The sequence below is a fragment of the Salmo trutta genome, chromosome 26 (genome assembly GCF_901001165.1).
Source record: "Salmo trutta chromosome 26, fSalTru1.1, whole genome shotgun sequence".
In the NCBI taxonomy this organism is placed as follows: Eukaryota; Metazoa; Chordata; class Actinopteri; order Salmoniformes; family Salmonidae; genus Salmo; species Salmo trutta.
In genome coordinates, this window is record NC_042982.1 from 31,549,685 (window position 1) to 31,572,257 (window position 22,573).

Below are 22,573 nucleotides of genomic sequence, written 5' to 3' on the forward strand. Positions count from 1 at the left end.
CTGTCTTAGAGCTCTATTGACAAATTCTTCAACCTCATGGCTTGGTTTTGCGAAAATTTCTAAAAACCTGTTTTCGCTTTGTTATTGTGTCGATTGAAGAGGATTTTTTTAATTTATTTAATCCATAAGGCTAACAAAATGTGGAAAAAGTCAAGTTGTCTGAATACTTTCCGGATGCACTGTAAACTACTACTAGTTTGATGGTTGTAGCCATCAATTGTCGCATTAGCAAACTTATTTCATTGACATTTCTCTAGTATAGGCTACTTACTGTAATGAACGACATCCGCAAAATGCCTGAGATAAGTGATCAATATGGTTAGTGTCAATAATTTTCGCTTTATCATCCTAGCACTAGTGCTTAGTTCCACCACTCACCAATGGGTCAGAGTGTGTGTGTTCAGTGTGTTTACTTACCCCCGTCTTGGTGGCTCAGTAATTGTATAAAGAGCGTCTGCTAAATGACTTAAATGTAAATGTATAGTCCCTTTAAGAGAGAATGTTCTAATTCGGAGTGTTGAATGGCAGTCAGAGCAGTTGTATCTGCATAGCTGATCATGTTAAGTGGCCAAGATAGTGGCTCCAAATGGGCCATGATACTGTACTTGCTGCAGAGCCAAAATGGACCCAAGCACTTAACACCATTAGAGACAATGGGGCTGCTGCTGGATTTAATGGCCTGGTGTTATTGAGCCAAAATGGAGATTGAACTGTGGCCTGCTGGAGCACTTAAACACATGCTCTTCAGGAATAGGTCATTACAGAAAGGCAACTGTGAGTGTGGATGGTCTATTGTGGTGAAACACTGAGCCAGAATGGAAACTGGGCAGCATGTGGTTCTTTACCATAGCTGCTCAAGCACTTACTCTAGTGTGTGTGTGTGTGTGTGTGTGTGTGTGTGTGTGTGTGTGTGTGTGTGTGTGTGTGTGTGTTTGTGTGTGTGTACATGAACCACCTCCTAAACCCGTAACACATTTTTTGAAGGGAATTTTGAACCTGTCAACTCCAGTCCCACACTAACTATGGTCATTGCACACTCACTGGATGATTTGAAAAATGTCAGCTAAATTTACCTCAACTCCGTTTACTTGATAATTGCCTTGGCAACAGCCTCACGGCCAAGCGAGGGGGGAACCAGAGCAGGTTGTCAGGGGTAAGGGGAAGGGTTGGTGACCTTTTTGTTCCTGTGTTTGCTTAGTGGGCATTCCTCTGAGGGCTGGCGCTCACCCAACCATGGCCAGTCCGTGTTATACAGAGCTCCTCCTGGGGGTAAAGATGGAGTATTACAGTCTCCTCAGCCTGTCATCAGTAAAGAGTATCAGACTATGTCTGCATTTCAATAGGATAGTAGGAATTGGAAGAACTCTGTGAGGTGTGGTTCAGCCATTCACAGTCACAATTCTATACTCTCCATGTGGTTGTGGTTCTTCAGCAGTTCATGGTTACTCTCCCTAACGGTCCTCTTTCCTCATCCCAGGTCCTTATGGTTGAGCTGGGTGTTGGTCCCTGCGATGCCTCCCGCCATGCCAGACGACCTGGACTTGTGGGCGGCCCACTCCCAGCTGTCTGGAGAGGACCTGGTCACTGTGGACTTCCTGTTACCCACCGGCATCTACATCCAGATGGACGTCCCCAGAGAGGCCACCATACAACACATCAAACTGGTAGGAGAGAGGGTGTGTGTGTGTGTGTGTGTGTGTGTGTGTGTGTGTGTGTGTGTGTGTGTGTGTGTGTGTGTGTGTGTGTGTGTGTGTGTGTGTGTGTGTGTGTGTGTGTGTGAAGTTTAATTATATGATATTTTGCTGGGTATTCTGTCATTAACAGGCTTGCCTATAGCCTAATGTTAAACATTTCAGACAGCAGTCAAAACAGTGCAGTTGCAATCTTAGAACAGCATTGGAAAGTATAGCCTAGAGGCCTGTAATAGGCCTACTGTGCATCTCAATGTTTTTATTTATTGTTCTTATTGTTATCATGAGGATTCAGTACGATTATAATGATATGGATTTCTATTCACATTGCCTGTCCAGCACTACAACACCTTCAACCTTTTCAGGCTGTTTTATCTCTTCAATTAGAATCAACCCACAAGGAACACATTAGTGTACAATTTATTAGTTTAACATTACACAGATTGGTTAGGATTGTTTTGATGAATGACTCTGGGTGCTGCCTGGCTGAAGTTCTGGTTCTGAGCCATTGTAAAAGGCCATCATAACAACTAGAACAAGCTGTAGGCTGCTGTAGACTGCCGTCTCCTCTGCAGTCCAGACAGACGCTGTCTAATGGGTGTTATGACACAGCTGGTGGCTGTTTGTTTGTCTCTGGGCTGCACTCTAACTGCATGCAAATATCCTATGACATCATCCGTGACCTTGCTAGTGGGTAGAGGTGGGGTGAGATGCAGGCCAAAGGTCAGGAATGTAACAATACACTGTAGTCTTTACCATCATGGAAGGTGTCATACTTCAGTCACTATGAATGTTTTAAGGATTTGTAGTTTTGACCTGTTAAAGTGTAAATGCCTTGGAGGATGGTCGTTTTTGGATTTTACCCTGTGGTGAGATCCCTCTCCCTGCTGGTGTTTTCCTCATGTAATGTTTTCCTCCATTCTGACACACACACACACACACACACACACACACACACACACACACACACACACACACACACACACACACACACACACACACACACACACACACACCCACATAGAGACACAGCATATTTTCCTCAGACAGGCTTTGTTGAATAGCTGTTGAACAACAGTGTGTAATGTGTGTTTCTCTGAATCACCGCTGGCTCCAGTGTTCCCAATGAGGAGTAACCTAACACTCCAATTCACAGAAGTGCTTGTTTGTCTCTCTGCTTTTCATATGTCTACAAACAGAACCAACAGACTCAATGACTTATCAGTTATGTCCTGGTAGGTAGGCTAGCCGTTAAGCTACAGTCTGGCTACCTGTTGGTGGATTAGGTTCAGGGAGGGCTAGTGAGGGCTTGTTCAGTGGAAATCTATTCCCTGGAGCCAGTGAAGAGGAGATATGGAGGAAAGCTCAGAGAAATGAGAAAGTATCTTTGTGTGACGGCAGAATGAGGGAGAATGTGAGGGAGCAAGGGAGAATGTGAGGGAGCAAGGGAGAATGTGAGGGAGCATGGGAGAATGTGAGGGAGCAAGGGAGAATGTGAGGGAGCAAGGGAGAATGTGAGGGAGCAAGGGAGAATGTGAGGGAGCAAGGGAGAATGTGAGGGAGGAAGAGAGGAAGAGAGGGAGGAAGAGAGGAAGAGAGGGAGAGAGGAAGAGAAAGAGGCTCAGGTAGACCAGCAGCAGATTGATTTATTTCCCCAAGTAAAAATGTTTGCGGAGGAGAGTAGTCCCCAGACGGAAGGCTTGCCAGCCAGCTAACAACATTAACCCTGAGATACTGATTTGTAGACAACACAGTGGCAGGGTGGAGAATAAAGATGTCTCCCCAGCTCAGATGTAACGTGGGCATGACATTTATCAGGGTGCAATGACACACAACTCCTCCATCTCCATTAGAATACCTCGTCTTTCACTCCTATTAAAATGTGGTCTGTTATTCATCCTCGGCTAACCACTAGCACCTGAACTGTTGTGACGTGGACTCAACACATTTTGGTTAATTTTTAATTTTTTTTTATGGTGACCTTGCAAGTCCATCCAACATGCATGAAATAAAACAACTAACTGAATGTAAGAGAAAATATTCAAGAGATACTCTTGAAGGAAATGGTAAAGTGCAATAAAATGTCTCTTAAGTGAGGCTGTTATCCTGTTACTTCAAGGTGCTTGCTTTCATTCTAGATCATAACAGTAGTAGTAGTATTGTCTCTGGATGGCTACAAATAGCATGGTGGGGAAATGTGACAGATAATTAGATGCCACACAACGGATAATACAACACATTTGTTAAGTAAAAGCAATTATTTGTCATGTGAACATAGTACAGCCAAGTAGTAAACTGTAATCCAATCATTGTTTTTTTACCTTTTATTTAACTAGGCAAGTCAGTTAAGAACACATTCTTATTTACAATGACGGCATCTGATGTAGTAATTCCGGGAGTATTTTGTTTTAGCCTCTAAAGGTCTATACTTTGAGGGGACTTGGTCTGATGTTATGGTCAGTAAGGTGGTTATGACACAAGACTGTTTGTCTGAAGGGAAGAGAGGTGACATGACTCCTTGTCTTCTACTCTGTCCCCATGTTTGTCTTCTTAGTGCCCTTCAGACTCAAACACACACACACACACCCTGTGACTGTGCCATGGGACATGATTCATGTCCTGATTGGTCTATTCAGGACCTGTGTCATCATGTTTGTTCCCCTGTCATCATATGACATCATATGGTTGTTGTTCATCCATTGGTTCTTAACATTTCAGTCATGATGAGTCGTAGAACTACTGTTGGCTTTAGAATCTGTATTATTGTGATGTGAGTCATGGCTAATGGTTTAGGTTCCACTTGTTGTTGTAGATCATGTATTGTAGAGGCTGAGCCTGTGTCTGTGTGGCCCCTGATCGTACAGGTAGATAGTGTTAACGTGTCTTGCCATAGTTTCTGTAATAACTGTGGTATCCCCCTCTTCTCCTCATAGCTCCTATGGAAGCAGGCCCAGTCATACCCCCTGTTCCCTTCTCTGGGGGAGATGGAGGGCCACATGTTTGAGTGTGTGAACCAGGCAGCGGTGCACGAGGAGCTGGAGGATGAGACCAGGCGCCTCTGTGATGTTAGGCCCTTCTGTCCCATGCTCAAACTGGTCACACGCAACTGTGGCCGCGCGGAACGCTTGCTCGACTCCAAGATCGGCGTGCTCATCGGAAAAGGTGACGCGCACGCACACATGCAGACAGTAACAGTAGACCCTTCCACTGATCTTTGACCTGTGGTTTGAACAGAGTAGAGATGCTCCTGGACAGTGATCACTCAAACACACACACACACAAATATACTCTTCAGACACACCAGCACCATTTCATCTCTTTCTCCAATATATTAATATCCTCTTTGCCTTGGCTGTCAGATCTGAGTCTTGTCTTCAGAAGTCTCATGTCATCATCCCAGTATCAGCTGAAGTCAGGCCCGTAGGATGGGAAACAATCCGCTTAGAATAGACAGGCTCCTGATGTCTGTTATTATCATCTGTCACTCAGTATTATCTGTGATGGTGATAAGGCGCTGTGCCGAGTGGAGGAGGCAAGCCAGACCACCACTGTAATGGTAGGGTGGAAAGGTCAGTCTATTGACACACAAACCGAAATATGCGCACATGCCTTCATACACACACTAAGTCTCCCTTCCATTTTCTATCTCACCCACATATACACATAGCTATACGTGTACACACACACACACACACACAGGGTCTTGTTAGTCTGAGGGTGTCTGAGGACAGAGATGGTGGGGCTGTATGGAGGTCCTCCAGGCTGCAGGCCAACCAGGCCTGTTCAGAGAGGGAGTCAGTCAGTCTAATGGAAGGAGACTCAGCCCATATTGATATGCTCCCTCTTGGCTCCACTTTTGTCAGATGTGATCTGTAAAAGGCTTTTGTCAGTAAGCGGTACTCAAATCATCCCTCAGGCACTGGCTAGCCACACACACACTGAAAGCACACACACACTGAAAAGCATGCACACACAAAGAAGCAGACACGCGCACTCACACAATCTGAGAGCTGAGGGTCATATGAATGTTTAATGGTTGTAAATGTCAACATGTTGTTTTGATCATCCAAAGCGTTCTACTGGCCCAGAATACTGAGCTCTGTTCAACTGATAGATACACTATAATGAATTTAGGATCTAGATTTTATACCCAGTGATAGTTGTATTTCAATGAAAACAGTAGGTTAGAGTTCAACACTGTTGAGATTGGATTGTCATTTGTAATCCCTCATAAACATGAATTGCTACTTGTTACCACGCTAGGTATCAGACGTCAGTCACAGATGTAGTGCATTAAACATGAATGGTAATGCCTTTTAATGCAGTGCTGTTAGACCCACTCATGCAGAGGTTATACTCTTGTTTTTCACGTGCTTTAGTACTTTTGCGTGTGGCTTCTTATGACTGCTCACAGGTGTTCACATGGAGCACGATCGGCAAATTCATCTTTAGTGCAAAATGTTGTATAACCTCTTGGGGCCTTATTATGCACTCCTTATCACCTGCGAAGTCGTTATGCAATGCTTATGCAGTTGTCATGGAGTGTTTATGAAGCTTCATGAACCATTCATAGGTCTCCACGAGCTGGACGCTCTGCAGGACCAGGAGGTGAAGGACTTCCGCAGTAAGATGTTCCGTATCAGCGAGGAGAAGATGCAGCGAGTACAGTTGATGACCTGGAGCGAGTGGCTGCAGGCCTGCTTCTCTCCGCAGCTGGAGCCAGGGGGTGGAGCCACGCCCCTCACAGACGGTGTCAACGACAAACAGGCCGAGGCCAGCCTCAAAGTCACCATGCACTTCGACCAGTCCCAGGTAACTACAGTATCTGTACACACTGTGAGCACAGTATTTCCTACCAGAAATACTTACACGCACACATAGCAACATATGCCCAGCAATGGGGTGAACGAGGCCATTGTCACTCTCTTTGAGTAGTGTGTAGTATTTACAATACTACACACCTTCATCTGTCATCAATCAGTAGTCACATCTACAATACTACACACCCTCATCTGTCATCAATCAGTAGTCACATCTACAATACTACACACCCTCATCTGTCATCAATCAGTAGTCACATCTACAATACTATACACCCTCATCTGTCATCAAGCAGTAGTCACATCTACAATACTACACACCCTCATCTGTCATCAATCAGTAGTCACATCTACAATACTACACACCCTCATCTGTCATCAATCAGTAGTCACATCTACAATACTACACACCCTCATCTGTCATCAATCAGTAGTCACATCTACAATACTATACACCCTCATCTGTCATCAAGCAGTAGTCACATCTACAATACTACACACCCTCATCTGTCATCAATCAGTAGTCACATTTACAATACGACACACCCTCAGCTGTCATCAAGCAGTAGTCACATCTACAATACTACACACCCTCAGCTGTCATCAATCAGTAGTCACATTTACAATACTACACACCCTCATCTGTCATCAATCAGTAGTCACATCTACAATACTACACACCATCAGCTGTCATCAAGCAGTAGTCACATCTACAATACTACACACCCTCATCTGTCATCAATCAGTAGTCACATCTACAATACTACACACCCTCATCTGTCATCAATCAGTAGTCACATCTACAATACTACACACCCTCATCTGTCATCAATCAGTAGTCACATCTACAATACTACACACCCTCATCTGTCATCAAGCAGTAGTCACATCTACAATACTACACACCCTCATCTGTCATCAATCAGTAGTCACATCTACAATACTACACACCCTCATCTGTCATCAATCAGTAGTCACATCTACAATACTATACACCCTCATCTGTCATCAATCAGTAGTCACATTTACAATACTACACACCCTCATCTGTCATCAATCAGTAGTCACATCTACAGTACTATACACCCTCATCTGTCATCAATCAGTAGTCACATTTACAATACTACACACCCTCATCTGTCATCAAGCAGTAGTCACATCTACAATACTACACACCCTCAGCTGTCATCAATTAGGTGCCATCACATACAGACAACAGTATGCAGACAGACACTGATTTCACAAAACATTAGGAACACCTGCTTTTTCTGTAACATAGACTGACCAGGTGAAAGCTATGATCCCTTATTGATGTCACACAACTGTGGGAAGCATTAGAGTCAACATGGGCCAGCATCCCTGTGGAACGCTTTTAACGCCTTGTAGAGTCCATGCCCTGACGAATTGAGGCTGTTCTGAGAGGGAATATTAGGAAGGTGTTCCTAATGTTTGTTATACTCAGTAGGCTACAGACTAGTAAACAAACTCTCACACAAAAATATACTCCCCTCTCTTTCATCTTCTCTGTTGGCTATTCCCTAATAAGACCTGGTCATGTGACAGTTAAGTCTGTTAGTAGGACCTGGTCATGTTACAGTTAAGTCTGTTAGTAGGACCTGGTCATGTTACAGTTAAGTCTGTTAGTAGGACCTGGTCATGTTACAGTTAACAGTCTGTTGGTAGGACCTGGTCATGTGACCATTAAGTCTGTTAGTAGGACCTGGTCATGGGACAGTGGACGGCCCCCTAATAGGGCCTGGTCATGGGACAGTGGACGGCCGCCTAATAGGACCTGGTCATGGGACAGTGGACGGCCCCCTAATAGGGCCTGGTCATGGGACAGTGGACGGCCCCCTAATAGGGCCTGGTCATGGGACAGTGGACGGCCCCCTAATAGGGCCTGGTCATGGGACAGTGGACGGCCGCCTAATAGGACCTGGTCATGGGACAGTGGACGGCCCCCTAATAGGGCCTGGTCATGGGACAGTGGACGGCCCCCTAATAGGACCTGGTCATGGGACAGTGGACGGCCCCCTAATAGGGCCTGGTCATGGGACAGTGGACGGCCCCCTAATAGGGCCTGGTCATGGGACAGTGGATGGCCCCCTAATAGGACCTGGTCATGGGACAGTGGACGGCCCCCTAATAGGGCCTGGTCATGGGACAGTGGACGGCCCCCTAATAGGGCCTGGTCATGGGACAGTGGACGGCCCCCTAATAGGGCCTGGTCATGGGACAGTGGACGGCCCCCTAATAGGGCCTGGTCATGGGACAGTGGACGGCCCCCTAATAGGGCCTGGTCATGTGACAGTTGACAGTCCCCTAATAGGGCCTGGTCATGGGACACTGGACGGCCCCCTAATAGGACCTGGTCATGGGACAGTGGACGGCCCCCTAATAGGGCCTGGTCATGGGACAGTGGACGGCCCCCTAATAGGACCTGGTCATGGGACTGAGCCAATCTCTGGCAGAGTGACGGCACTAAATGGGTCACCACCACCATCAGTCACAGTTCCATCCTCACTGAGACACCGAAGCGCGTCACACACTCACACACACACGCGCCTGCCCAAAGGGCCTCTCCACTAATTAAAAACATGGAAAAAGAGGACATCTGAGGACGCTGACACCATATCGCTTGCTTGCTCTCTTGCACTCTCTCTCTCTCCCTCTCTTCCCCCCCTCTCTCTCTATCCCTCTCTCACTCACACACACACACACACACACACACACACACACACACACACACACACACTCCTCACTATCAACCTCTCTACACACTACTGTATGTCAACAGATCAGCTCAGATCAACACACACATGCATCACGCGCTATGGTCACTAGCTCACTGCACACTACATGGCCCAAACCCTTACTGTCTGTGTTCTTCTGTCCAGGTGGATGGTGGCAGGAAGTCAGTGTGTTTTTTAGGAGTCCAGACACAGTAAGCCACATTAAGCACAGGAAGTGGACCTTTTATTGTCTAGAGTCTTGTTAACTCAATAGTTGGTTGGCCTGGTTTTCAGTTGCCCTGATACAACAAAGCCTTATTTTACTACCTGTTTACATGATATTGTTTTGGACATTACATTGTAAAACCACAGTCTTTCACTTGAAGGTACAAGGTTCTATAGTTACCATTTTATTTGAGGCAATTACCCACAAGTACACATAGTCTTGGCTGTAATGAAAATGTGAAATAATTTGAAGAAATTTTACTGCTCTATTTGGAACTTGACCACTCTGGCCCGTGTCTCCATGGTGATATGCAGCAGGTGGTTGTCATGCCATTGTGAGTGGGTGAAGGCTGTGCCCTCACGACCACTTTGGGCACCAGGCTGCAAGGCAGGTTGGGTGGGGGGGTGTGCGTTTCTCTGTCTGAATGCTCTTTAAGCCTTCGGTGTCTGGCTGGGATTGTGTGTTAAGCCTTGTCTGCGAGGCAGCAGACACACACTGCAGGAGAATCTATATCCCTTATCCCCCTGTCTTTCTGTTATTTTAATACCCCCCCTCCGTCCTCTCTCCTCGCTTACTTTGAGATTTCACTTTGCAATATAAACTCAGCAAAAAAAGAAACGGCCCTTTTTCAGGACCCTGTTTTTCAAAGATAATTCGTAAAAATCCAAATAACTTCACAGATCTTCATTGTAAAGGGTTTAAACACTGTTTCCCATGCTTGTTCAATGAACCATAAACAATTAATGAACATGCACCTGTGGAACGGTCGTTAAGACTAACAGCTTACAGACGGTAGGCAATTAAGGTCACAGTTATGAAAACTTAGGACACTAAAGAGGCCTTTCTACTGACTCTGAAAAACACCAAAAGAAAGATGCCCAGGATCCCTGCTCATCTGCATGAACGTGCCTTAGGCATGCTGCAAGGAGGCATGAGGACTGCAGATGTGACCAGGGCAATAAATTGCAATGTCCGTACTGTGAGACGCCTAAGACGGCACTACAGAGAGACAGGACGGACAGCAGATCGACCTCGCAGTGGCAGACCACGTGTAACAACACCTGCACAGGATCGGTACATCTGAACATCACACCTGCTGGACAAGTACAGGATGGCAACACCAACTGCCCGAGTTACACCAGGAACGCACAATCCCTCCATCAGTGCTCAGACTGTCCGCAATAGGCTGAGAGAGGCTGGACTGAGGGCTTGTAGGCCTGTTGTAAGGCAGGTCCTCACCAGACTTCACCGGCAACAACGTCACCTATGGGCACAAACCCACCATCGCTGGACCAGACAGGACTGGCAAAAAGTGTTCTTCACTGACGAGTCGCGGTTTTGTCTCACCAGGGGTGATGGTCGGATTCACGTTTTACGTTGTAGGAATGAGCGTTACACCGAGGCCTGTACTCTGGAGCGGGATCGATTTGAAGGTGGAGGATCCGTCATGGTCTGGGGCAGTGTGTCACAGCATCATCGGACTGAGCTTGTTGTCATTGCAGGCAATCTCAACGCTGTGTGTTACAGTGAAGACATCCTCCTCCCTCATGTGGTACCCTTCCTGCAGTCTCATCCTGACATGACCCTCCAGCATGACAATGCCACCAGCCATACTGCTCGTTCTGTGCGTGATTTCCTGCAAGACAGGAATGTCAGTGTTCTGCCATGGCCAGCGAAGAGCCCGGATCTCAATCCCATTGAGCACGTCTGGGACCTGTTGGATCAGAGGGTGAGGGCTAGGGCCGTTCCACCTCCCCCAGAAATGTCTGGGAACTTGCAGGTGACTTGGTGGAAGAGTGGGGTAACATCTCACAGCAAGAACTGGCAAATCTGGTGCAGTCCATGAGGAGGAGATGTACTGCAGTACTTAATGCACCAGATACTGACTGTTACTTTTGATTTTGAACCCCCCCCCCTTGTTCAGGGACACATTATTTAAATGTTGTTAGTCACATGTCTGTGGAAATTGTTCAGTTTATGTTTCAGTTGTTGAATCTTATGTTCATACAAATATTTACACATGTTAAGTTTGCTGAAAACAAACGCAGTTGACAGTGAGAGGACGTTTCTTTTTTTGCTGAGTTTAAAACATTAAGTGCACCACGCCATCTCTGTCTCTCTCTGTGTGTGTGTTTGTTGTGTTGATGATAATGTTCTCTCCCTCCAGGACACAGCCAGTCTGAAGGTGTGGCCCAGCACCAGTCCCAGTGAGCTGATGGAACAGGCGTTGAGGAAATGGCTGACGACCCACGGCCCCGAGGAGGAGGGACGCCAGGCCGAGCAGTATGTTCTAAGGGTCAGCGATAAGCTGGAGTTCCTCTGTGGAGACCACCCCCTCATACAGTACAAGGTGACCCCTTACTCTTAGGCAAATCCTCAGTACACACAGTGCAAAGGGACCCTACTATTGCCCAATGACCCCTTCACCTTTAAACCTAAACCCTCTGTAGAGTGCTTTCTTACCATCAAATTGCTCCCTTTCTCAATCTCTTAAAATCGAGTTTCTGTGCTGTGCTGACCTCAACTCTCCTCTGAAAATGACCTTGTGTATCTCAACCATTCCTTAATGATTCATATCATAAATAGTAAACTCTCTTCGACCGTAACGGTTAATGTTCCAGTGTCAGTGTTCCAAGGTCAGAGCGTGTGTAGGGAGTGGTCAGGTTGGGGTTGAGGAATATCTTTAGGTTACGACCGTAACCCTGGTTCTCTGATAGTATGAGTGAGGTATTTTACTTATGGGATACTCCCCCAGCGTATTCGTCAGAAGCATTTATTACACTAAGCCAGCCATAATTGGCTGGATGTTGAGACGTGTGCTTCGGGGAAGGATGTCCCTCCTACCCTATAAAAGGTCCTACGTAGCATCTCTGAGTCATTTAATAATAAGCAACACCTCTTCCTTGCTCATGCAAGGAGGGTGGTCTGGTGAAATACCTCACTCATACTATCAGAGAACTGGGGTTACAGTCGTAACCTAAAGTTCTCTTTCAAGTATTTATTTCGGTGTTTCACTTATGGGATAATCTGACTCCCGTATTGCCAGACAAGCTTATCCTGATGAGCGACTGCCCTGTGCTGTATATCACACACATTGGCTTTGCCCCTCAGAAGATCCTACACGTAAAGCAGTATGCGCCAGGGTCGCTGCAGTGACCTTTAAAACATTGCAAATGTATGAGGCAAAGCCCGACTTGCTGCTGAGCAAATATCTTGGATAGATATACCCAGGACGTAGCCATTCTTCCAGTGAAATGAGCCCATAGGCCAGCAGGAGACTGAAGACCCTTACTTGTGTATGCCAAAGTGATAGCCTCCACTATCCAGTGGGAGAGGCGTTGTTTAGTGAGCGCTTTACCTGTGTGATGTTTCGCCCAGAAAACAAACAGCTGATCACATTTTCTAAACCCCTTACATGCTGACCAGACCGGACACGTCGTGTGCGCGAGTGTCGCAAAATCAATTTAGAAATCCATGTTATTCAATTATTGGACCCACACTGCTCGCGCGCGCCAACGAGCGTCTGCGATGCCAAGGGCTAAAATAGAACTCCTTTCTTTTTCTGACGCAGATCGCGCTGAAAGTCCTGCCTCTCCCATCTCCTCATTGGTTTATAGAAGCAGGTACCCACGTGCCATCTCCTCATTGGTTATACCCACGTGGGTGATTGAAAGTCGAACTGTTTTGCCGGTAGTCGTGGTAATACTATGGGAGTTTAGATGCCAATCACCATATAAGTTCAAAGATGAAAAAGCCTGGAAGGAGGAGAGATGACTAGAAACAATTCGGTTGGCCGTTTTATGTGTGGATTAATCGTCGGAGTAGAGGAGCTTGTGCATTTTAGGTAAAATAACAACTCAATGTTTATATCCCAGGACAAATTAGCTAGCAACAGCAAGCTAGCTAAATAGGACAAATTAGCTAGCAAGTGCAAGCTAGCTAGCTAAATTGCCATACATGTTGAAGGCTTTTTGACCTGTCCCCAAATTAATGTCATTGGTTCAGTGTTTGTTTTGATATTTTAACCTGGGTGTCGTGATCGTGTTTGGTGTAGGACAAAATACATTTATGCACGATGGCGCACGCGTGGGTTCCGTGTTAGTCTTGTCCATGTAGATGTGCAGAGCGCGTACCGGAGACAACATATGCAACCGTTGATGTTCCGGAGAGGGAAACGGTGGGGGATAAAAAGCTTCCAGCTCAAGGGGAAGACGCATCAAAGATGGATTCATAATCTTACGGATAAAGGCGGGGTTAGGCCGCAATGATACCCTATTGTTATCGGGTGCAAATCGTGCGCATGACGAGTGCAATGAGAGTGCGTGAATGTCACTCACACTCTTGGTGGAGGCCAATGCTAGTAATAGCCTGGGCTTAAATGAAAGCATCTTCAGTCTCACCTGATCCAGGGGCTCAAAAGGCTGTTGGCAGAGAGCATCCAAAACAATTGATAAATCCCATGATGGGGCAAGCTGTTTGGACACTGGACACAAACGACGTGCACACTTCATAAAATGGGCGACAAGGGGGTGTTGCCCCACTGTCATGCTTCCAAAACCTACATGACAAGCCGAAATGGCTGCTAGATATACCTTACTAGTAGAAAAAGCATTTCCTTTTTCTAATAATTCCTGTAGGAGAAACAGGATTACCGGGACAGAGCACTGGAATGGCACTGTTGTGATTTAGAGCACCATTCCTCAAACACGCGCCATTTATAATTATAACGGGACCTGGTGGAGGAGGCTCTAGCACTCTGAATAGTCTAAATGACATTTTAGGGAAGCCCGGCAGTGTTCAAGTTGCACCATTCACGGGCCAGGCCCAGAGTGCCAACCATTCCGGGTGAGGATAGACAATCTCCCCTCCTGCGTGGCACAGTAGGTCCCGACGCAAGGAGAGGGGCCACGGATGACCGCATAGTAGTTGAGTGATCTCCACTAGCCAGTGTTTCTCTGGCCAATGTGGCACTATTAGTATGAGAGAGAGGGTAGGAGAAATCAGGGCCAGTGGGTGGGAATGCATACAGGAGGATGCGTGGCCACTCGTGCACCAACGCATCCACTCCCCTCAATGTATCCTGATCCCTCAGGGAAAAGAACAGTGGACATAAAGATCCACTGCTGGCATGCTGAGGTGCATTCAAACCTGATTGGCTACCTCTGGGTGGAGCTTCCACTCTCCACATAGAGGGTTCCCCCTGGCAAGTAAATCTGCCCCCAGATTCAGTACTCCAGGTACATGAGTAGCTCTCATGTACCGGGAGTACTCATGTACCGGGAGTGACTGGAGATGCACTGCTCCACATAATCAGGCTGTGTGCCAGTGTGTGTAAGTGAGGGGATTGCAGTTCCGCTTGCCTGTTTATGTAAGCCACAACAGTGGTATTGTCTGTTCTGACTAGAACATGACGACCCTCCAGAAATGGGAGGAACAACTTTAATGCTAGGGACACTGTAAGGAGTTCCAGTCAGTTTCTGTGAGTAGATCGCAGATGGGGTCCCCACACCCCGTTGACTGTTCTGCCCTCATGAGTCGCACCCCAACCCGAGAGAGATGCATCGTGACTACTTTTCTGGATTAAAAGAAAAGTCCGGTAACTTCAGGAGTGCAGTGCTACCATGTAATCTATGGTGATGTTTGTGACGTATTGGGCTCAGAACTAGAGAAGAGAACCAGCGTTGAAACTCTCTCATATTCTAACGTCCTAATGGGATGACTACTAAAACCTAGCTGCCTCAGGTATGTTTTGAAAGACACCAGGTTCCCTCTGCCTAGCACTGTTTCGCAATCTTGGAATGTTCTTATACGTTCCACTGAAAGGCAAACTTTGAATGATATTGAATCTAGGATTAAACCTAGGAAAGAGATTGTCTGCATGGGAATCAGAACGCTCTTTACTGTGTTTATTCTGAAACCTAGAAATGGCAGGTGTTCCAATAGTAGCTGACTGTATTCTAAGACCTCTTGTCTCGATTGCGCGCACAGCAGCCAATCGTCTATGTACATTATCAACCGAATGCCCCTCTCTGAGTGGGGCTATGGCTGCCTCGGTACACTTCGTAAAAACACAAGGTGACAGTGAGGCCGAAGGAGTACCACAAATTCATAGATTACACCTTGAAAAGCAAATCTGAGAAATTTCCTGTGAGGAGGGTATATTGAGATGTGAAAATAAGTGTCCTTCAGGTCAACGGATACGAACCAATCGCCTGGGCGCACAGAACGTATAGTTTCTCATGTGCCTGTTCAGAGCATGTAGATCTAGGATCGGGCATATGGGTCCTTGGTGCCATGGGTGGGAAGGGAGGCTTCTTAGACCAGGGGGTCCAAGGTTCTCTGCTGCCCTGAGCTCCCAGCCTGTGGGGCTGGGCGTCTGGAGATTTTAAAGGTTGAGGGGGGTCGACCTGCTGCAGCCTGGGTGAAGGTGCGGCGAGGCACTGGGCTGTGTCTTCCTGGGCAGACAGCTGAAGGGCTTCACCCTCCCTCTTTTTCCTCCACGCACCGTTTCTGCATCATCTCGACGGTGGGACCGAAAAGGCCTTTAGGGTTTACTGGAGCATCCAGGATCTTCAGCTTCTCTCTCTATCAGACACCGTGGATAGGTTGAGCCATCGAGCCTGGGATATCATAAGCCCCATCGCTCTTCCTGATGCCTGGACAGCAGCGTTGAGCAGACGCAGGTTGAGGTCTGTGGTAAAACAGATCTCATCCCACAGACTCGGCTTTGGTGTGACCGCTAGTTCCTCTTGTAGCTCAGCTTGGTATGCCGAGAGCCCTCACCGCTGTGACGACCAACCTGTAGACCTTCTCTGTTGCAGAGGACTGGAAGTGCTCATACTTGGTTGGTAAGGTGGGGCCAGTTGAGGTCATGGAGGACTTCTGGCTGGGGTGTAGATGGGAAGCCACCAGGGGTTCAATGAGGGGCATGTGGGCAAGCCCAATCCCTGCCATGTCAACACAGTCCAACACCGACCCACCTTGGACAGGGTTCTTGGTGTACTCCAGTACGGGTAAACTCCTCCAGGCATTCTGGGAAGACTGGTAGTAATTGCCTGGCTGCCCGTTTGGGTAGCCTCTTACCCTCGTAGCAGGATGTGGTGGTCTCTGCTATTGCATTGGGACAGGGAATCACCAGTTTATTAGCAGCGTGTTTGCACACATCCTGCAGGTCCACAAAGAGAACTGGTGTTGATGGCTCCCCGCCTGCGTGCCGATTTCAGATTCCCCGGCAGGAGGCTTAGTGGCCTGGCCTGAGGGGATGAAGGAGTCATCGTTTCCATCTGATTCCAAAAGGAGTTGTTATCGTCTTTAATCAGGAAGCCCGGCAGGGAGGCGTCAAGGTGGTTGTTGGAGTCCTCTAACAGCGGGGCAATGGCGTCGAGCTGGTCGCCCCAGCTAGCGCTAGCCGCCACGTTTTCACGTGGGGATAGCCATCTCCTCTGAGTCGCCGGCTCCCATGTTAGGGTCCTGTTGACTCAGGCTAGCTTGGCGTGCAAGCCTGCGACGGAGGCTCTTCACAGTGAAGAGGGCACAGTGTGGACAGGAGACGGGAGGATAAGGCAAGCGGAGCACACAGAGTGGGTGTCTTTGGCTGACATCTTGTTTCCACAGGAGCAGATTCATGCCGGGAGCTTCTCCTCGTTTGTGGAGGGAGATGTTTTTGTCGCCATAGCTTGGATCCTATGTTTTTAGCTGTCAGAAAAAAACTAGCGTGGTAGGCTAGTCCGATAGCTAGTGATTTAGTGGGTTATCTCTGACGGTGGCACTCGTGTGATGGCCGGATACTGTTTCTGAAACAACAGGATAGAAAAGATAGCTTGGTGTCGCCAGTACAAACTTTTCTTGTTGCAGTAAAACCACAGAAGCTAGCTAGTGAATAATTGTATATAATAATAATTTTCCTCTAACTATGGTAAAGAAAAATTGTCACCACCGCACAATCCTGAGAATAGCGCCTGGCGAGCGAATTGTAAGCTCACATCTGTGTACAGTTTAGCTAGTTCTGGAAAATGCAGTTGTCGAGGTAAGCTTTCTGATGAAAAGTGAGAGGAGGTGTTTGAATGACTCAGACGCTGCTCAATCATGGCTGACGTAGTGTTATAAAGGCTTCTGACGAATATGCTGGGGACGAATATGCTGGGGACGAATACGCTGGGGACGTAAAGTGAAATACCGAAACGAAAACTGGAAAGAGAACTCCTTGTGTTTAGCCGTAAACAAGAGTCAGTGATCCAGAAACAGTAAATTGACTGATGTCCTAATAACGCCTCATTAATAACATTGTCTTCCTGGAAAAACATTACTGTTACTCTCAAACCTGGTAGGTGTGTATGACTGAATCCATATGAGTGTGTGTGTTTCTGTGTGTGTGCGTGTGATGAAGCAGACTCTGACCATTACGCCCTGCCGAAATGGGTCCGGACCCATTTACTCTCGTTCACGGAAAAGTGTTTAGAACCAGGAACCATCTGATCTACATATGTCTGTACATTAGATATGGGTTACCTTCCATCTGCCTGATTTCCTCTCTTTGACCCCTCATCCCTCAGTGTGTGTACTCTCGCTCTTCCGTCCTCTCCTCAGAACATTTTTTATTTTTTATTTTTTTTATTTCACCTTTATTTAACCAGGTAGGCAAGTTGAGAACAAGTTCTCATTTACAATTGCGACCTGACCAAGATAAAGCAAAGCAGTTCGACAACATACAACAACACAGAGTTACACATGGAGTAAAACAACATACAATCAATGATGCAGTAGAAAAAAATAAGACTATATACAATGTGAGCAAATGATGTGAGATAAGGGAGGTAAAGGCAAAAAAATGCCATGGTGGCAAAGTAAATAAAGTATAGCAAGAAAAACACTGGAATGGTAGATTTGTAGTTTGAAGAAAGTTCAAAGTTAAAATATAAATAATATGGTGCAAAGGAGCAAAATAAATAAATACAGTAGGGGAAGAGGTAGTAGTTTGGGCTAAATTATAGATGGGCTATGTACAGGTGCAGTGATCTGTGAGCTGCTCTGACAGCTGGTGCCTAAAGCTAGTGAGGTAGATAAGTGTTTCCAGTTTCAGAGATTTTTGTAGTTCGTTCCAGTCATTGGCAGCAGAGAACTGGAAGGAGAGACGACCAAAGGAGGAGTTGGCTTTAGGGGTGACCAGAGAGATATACCTGCTGGAGCGCGTGCTACAGGTGGGTGCTGCTATGGTGACCAGTGAGCGGAGATAAGGGGGGACTTTACCTAGCAGGGTCTTGTAGATGACCTGGAGCCAATGTGTTTGGCGACGATTATGAAGCGAAGGCCAGCCAACGAGAGCGTACAGGTCGCAGTGGTGGGTAGTATATGGGGCTTTGGTGACAAAACGGATGGCACTGTGATCGACTGCATCCAGCTTGTTGAGTAGGGTATTGGAGGCTATTTTGTAAATGACATCGCCGAAGTCGAGGATTGGTAGGATGGTCAGTTTTACGAGGGTATGTTTGGCAGCATGAGTGAAGGATGCTTTGTTGCGAAATAGGAAGCCAATTCTAGATTTCACTTTGGATTGGAGATGATTGATGTGAGTCTGGAAGGATAGTTTACAGTCTAACCAGACACCTAGGTATTTGTAGTTGTCCACAAATTCTAAGTTTGAACCGTCCAGAGAAGTTATGCTGGACGGGCGGGCAGGTGCAGGCAGCGATCGGTTGAAGAGCATGCATTTAGTTTTACTTGTGTTTAGGAGCAGTTGGAGACCACGGAAGGAGAGTTGAATGGCATTGAAGCTCGTCTGGAGGGTTGTTAACACAGTGTCCAAAGAAGGGCCAGAAGTATACAGAATGGTGTCGTCTGCGTAGAGGTGGATCAGAGATTCACCAGCAGCAAGAGCGACATCATTTATGTATGCAGAGAAAAGAGTTGGCCCAAGAATTGAACCCTGTGGTACCCCCATAGAGAGTGCCAGAGGTCCAGACAGTAGGCCCTCCGATTTGACACACTGAACTCTGTCAGAGAAGTAGTTGGTGAACCAGGCGACGCAATCGTTTGAGAAACCAAGGCTACTGAGTCTGCCGATGAGGATGTGGTGATTAACAGAGTCAAAAGCTTTGGCCAGGTCAATGAATACGGCAGCACAGTATTGTTTCTTATCGATGGCGGTTACGATGTCGTTTAGGACCTTGAGCTTGGCTAAGGTGCACCCATGACCAGCTCTGAAACCAGATTGCATAGCGGAGAGGGTGCGGTGGGATTCGAAATAGTCGGTAATCTGTTTGTTGACTTGGCTTTCGAAGACCTTAGAAAGGCAGGGTAGGATGGATATAGGTCGGTAGCAATTTGGGTCAAGAGTGTCACCTCCTTTGAAGAGGGGGATGACAGCAGCTGCTTTCCAATCTATGGGAATCTCAGACGACACGAAAGAGAGGTTGAACAGGCTAGTAATAGGGGTTGCAATAATTTCGGCAGATAATTTTAGAAAGAAAGGGTCCAGATTGTCAAGCCCAGCTGATTTGTAGGGGTCCAGATTTTGCCGCTCTTTCAGAACATCAGCTGAATGGATTTGGGAGAAGGAGAAATGGGGGAGGCTTGGGCGAGTAGCTGTGGGGGGTGTAGTGCTGTTGAATGCAGTAGGGGTAGTTAGGTGGAAAGCATGGCCAGCCGTAGAAAAATGCTTATTGAAATTCTCAATTATAGTGGGCTTATCGGTGGTGACAGATTTTCCTATCCTCAGTGCAGTGGGCAGTTGGGAGGAGGTGTTCTTATTCTCCATGGACTTTACAATGTCCCAGAACTTTTTAGAGTTGGAGTTGCACGAAGCAAATTTCTGTTTGAAAAATCTAGCCTTGGCGTTTCTAACTGCCTGTGTGTATTGGTTTCTAACTTCCCTAAAAAGTTGCATATCGCGGGGGCAGTTCGATGCTAATGCAGAATGCCATAGGATATTTTTGTGTTGGTTAAGGGCAGTCAGGTCTGGGGAGAACCAAGGGCTATATCTGTTCCTGGTTCTAAATTTCTTGAATGGGGCATGCTTATTTAAGATGGAGAGGAAGGCATTTTTAAAAAATAACCAGGCATCCTCTACTGACGGGATGAGGTCAATATCCTTCCAGGATACCAGGGCCAGGTCGATTAGAAAGGCTTGCTCGTTGAAATGTTTCAGGGAGCGTTTGACAGTGATGAGTGGAGGTCGTTTGACCGCTGACCCATTACGGGTGCAGGCAATGAGGCAGTGATCGCTGAGATCTTGGTTGAAAACAGCAGAGGTGTATTTAGAGGGCACGTTGGTTAGGATGATATCTATGAGGGTGCCAGAGTTTGCTGCTTTGGGGTTGTACCTGGTGGGTTCATTAATAATTTGTGTGAGATTGAGGGCATCAAGCTTGGATTGTAGAATGGCTGGGGTGTTAAGCATGTCCCAGTTTAGGTCACCTAGTAGCACGAGCTCTGAAGATAGATGGGGGGCAATCAGTTCACATATGGTGTCCAGAGCACAGCTAGGGGCCGAGGGGGGTCTATAGCAGGCGGCAACGGTGAGAGACTTGTTTTTGGAGAGGTGGATTTTTAAAAGTAGAAGTTCAAATTGTTTGGGTACAGACCTGGATAGCAGGACAGACAACATATGGACTTGTGTGATGTCTCTCTGTTTAGGTGTGTGGGTGTGTGGTGTTTGTGTGTGCGCGCCATTCACATTTGTAAGGGGTGGCAGGTAGCCTAGTGGTTAAGAGCATTGGGCCAGTAACCGAAAGGTTGCTGGTTCCAATTCCCCGAGCCGACTAGGTGAAAAATCTAGCAAGGCACTCAACCCTAAAATGTACATTTGGATGTGTGTGTACCAAAGACTGCATAAAGAATTGTACTCTCTGTATTAACACCTCCTCTCCTCTCTGTCCCAGTACATCAAAGCCTGTCTCCAGGCTAAGGAGTGTCCCCACCTGACCCTGGTCCAGGTCAGCTCGGTCCAGGCCATGTTCGAGAAGGAGATCTCGGCCATCGGAGCTGTAGTCAACCGAAAGAGCTCCAACCCCCCCTTACCCCTGCCCCCCAAGAGGAGGGGACCCTCGGTCAGTTACACTCTTTCTCTGTGTCGTGTGTGTGTGTGTGTGTGTGTGTGCATATAGGTGCAGGTATGTGTTAGTGAGTCTTATGACGTTTCACCTGGTCCTAAAGGTCAGGTGCAGTTGAATTGCTCATTACCATGACGACTACGTTCCACGGTGACAAGTGACATCTGACAGTAAATGACACACCTGACAATCATTAGCACTTCAAATGTCAATCATCACAACTAAATGTCAACATCAACAAGACTGCATCTGCACTGATCTGAAAAGAAGAAAGATGGCGGTCAAACAGTGATGTCTTGTGGTAGTTGGACGCTTGACAGAAGGAGAAGTGAGTTGGGCTTCAAGCACAACACGCCTGTTTACCCAGCAGCTCTCCAGGAGTGTAGAGCTTTGTTCTAGGTAGTGAGGAGAGGTTGAGAGAAGGACAGGCTGTTCTGGTGGTGGTGTACTGGAATCAGACATTACAAAAATATACATGTACTCCTCTGTCACATAGACACTGACCTAAATGCACAAATACTGACATACAGTACATACGTTTGCATTCAAAAACGCACTCGTTTACACGTACAAACACACAAAAACAAAATGTTCTTTACACACACACACACACACACACACAGACAGAGCTAGTGGACAGCAGGAAGTGTGCTGCTTATTCATGTTTGTGGGCTGTAGCTGAGGGCCAGTCATGTGGAGTGTTTTTCCTGCTGTGCTGACCCTCGTAAATCTACTCTGCTTAATAACAGTTTGACTCGCCCTACCTTCAGTGTGTGTGTTATTCCTACAGTAAATTATGTTCTCCTTGCGTACTCATGAAAATATTTCTCTCCTTGCTCTTTCCTCCTCCCCCTCTGTTCCTCTCCTCTTCCCTCTGTTCCTCTCCTTTACTTTCCTCTGTTCCTCTCCTCTACTTTCCTCTGTTCCTCTCCTCTTCCCTCTGTTCCTCTCCTCTTCCCTCTGTTCCTCTCCTTTACTTTCCTCTGTTCCTCTCCTTTACTTTCCTCTGTTCCTCTCCTTCTCTTCCCTCTGTTCCTCTCCTTTACTTTCCTCTGTT

The 22,573-nt window shown here is 46.9% G+C and overlaps 1 protein-coding gene across 6 annotated transcripts in view; it reads left to right on the forward strand.

Annotated features, from left to right (window-relative positions):
- LOC115163651 (phosphatidylinositol 4,5-bisphosphate 3-kinase catalytic subunit beta isoform) overlaps window positions 1-22,573 on the forward strand; it is a 100,495-nt gene that overhangs the window by 63,777 nt on the left and 14,145 nt on the right. For all 6 annotated transcript variants that reach the window (XR_003869783.1, XM_029715696.1, XM_029715697.1 and 3 more), the window contains 5 exons: window positions 1,478-1,664; window positions 4,625-4,853; window positions 6,265-6,503; window positions 11,637-11,819; window positions 21,346-21,513. Coding sequence is in view for 5 of the 6 variants with exons in the window: in XM_029715696.1 (XP_029571556.1) it covers window positions 1,512-1,664; window positions 4,625-4,853; window positions 6,265-6,503; window positions 11,637-11,819; window positions 21,346-21,513 (972 nt within the window). In the remaining variant the exon portion in view is untranslated. The remainder of the gene's footprint in view (window positions 1-1,477; window positions 1,665-4,624; window positions 4,854-6,264; window positions 6,504-11,636; window positions 11,820-21,345; window positions 21,514-22,573) is intronic.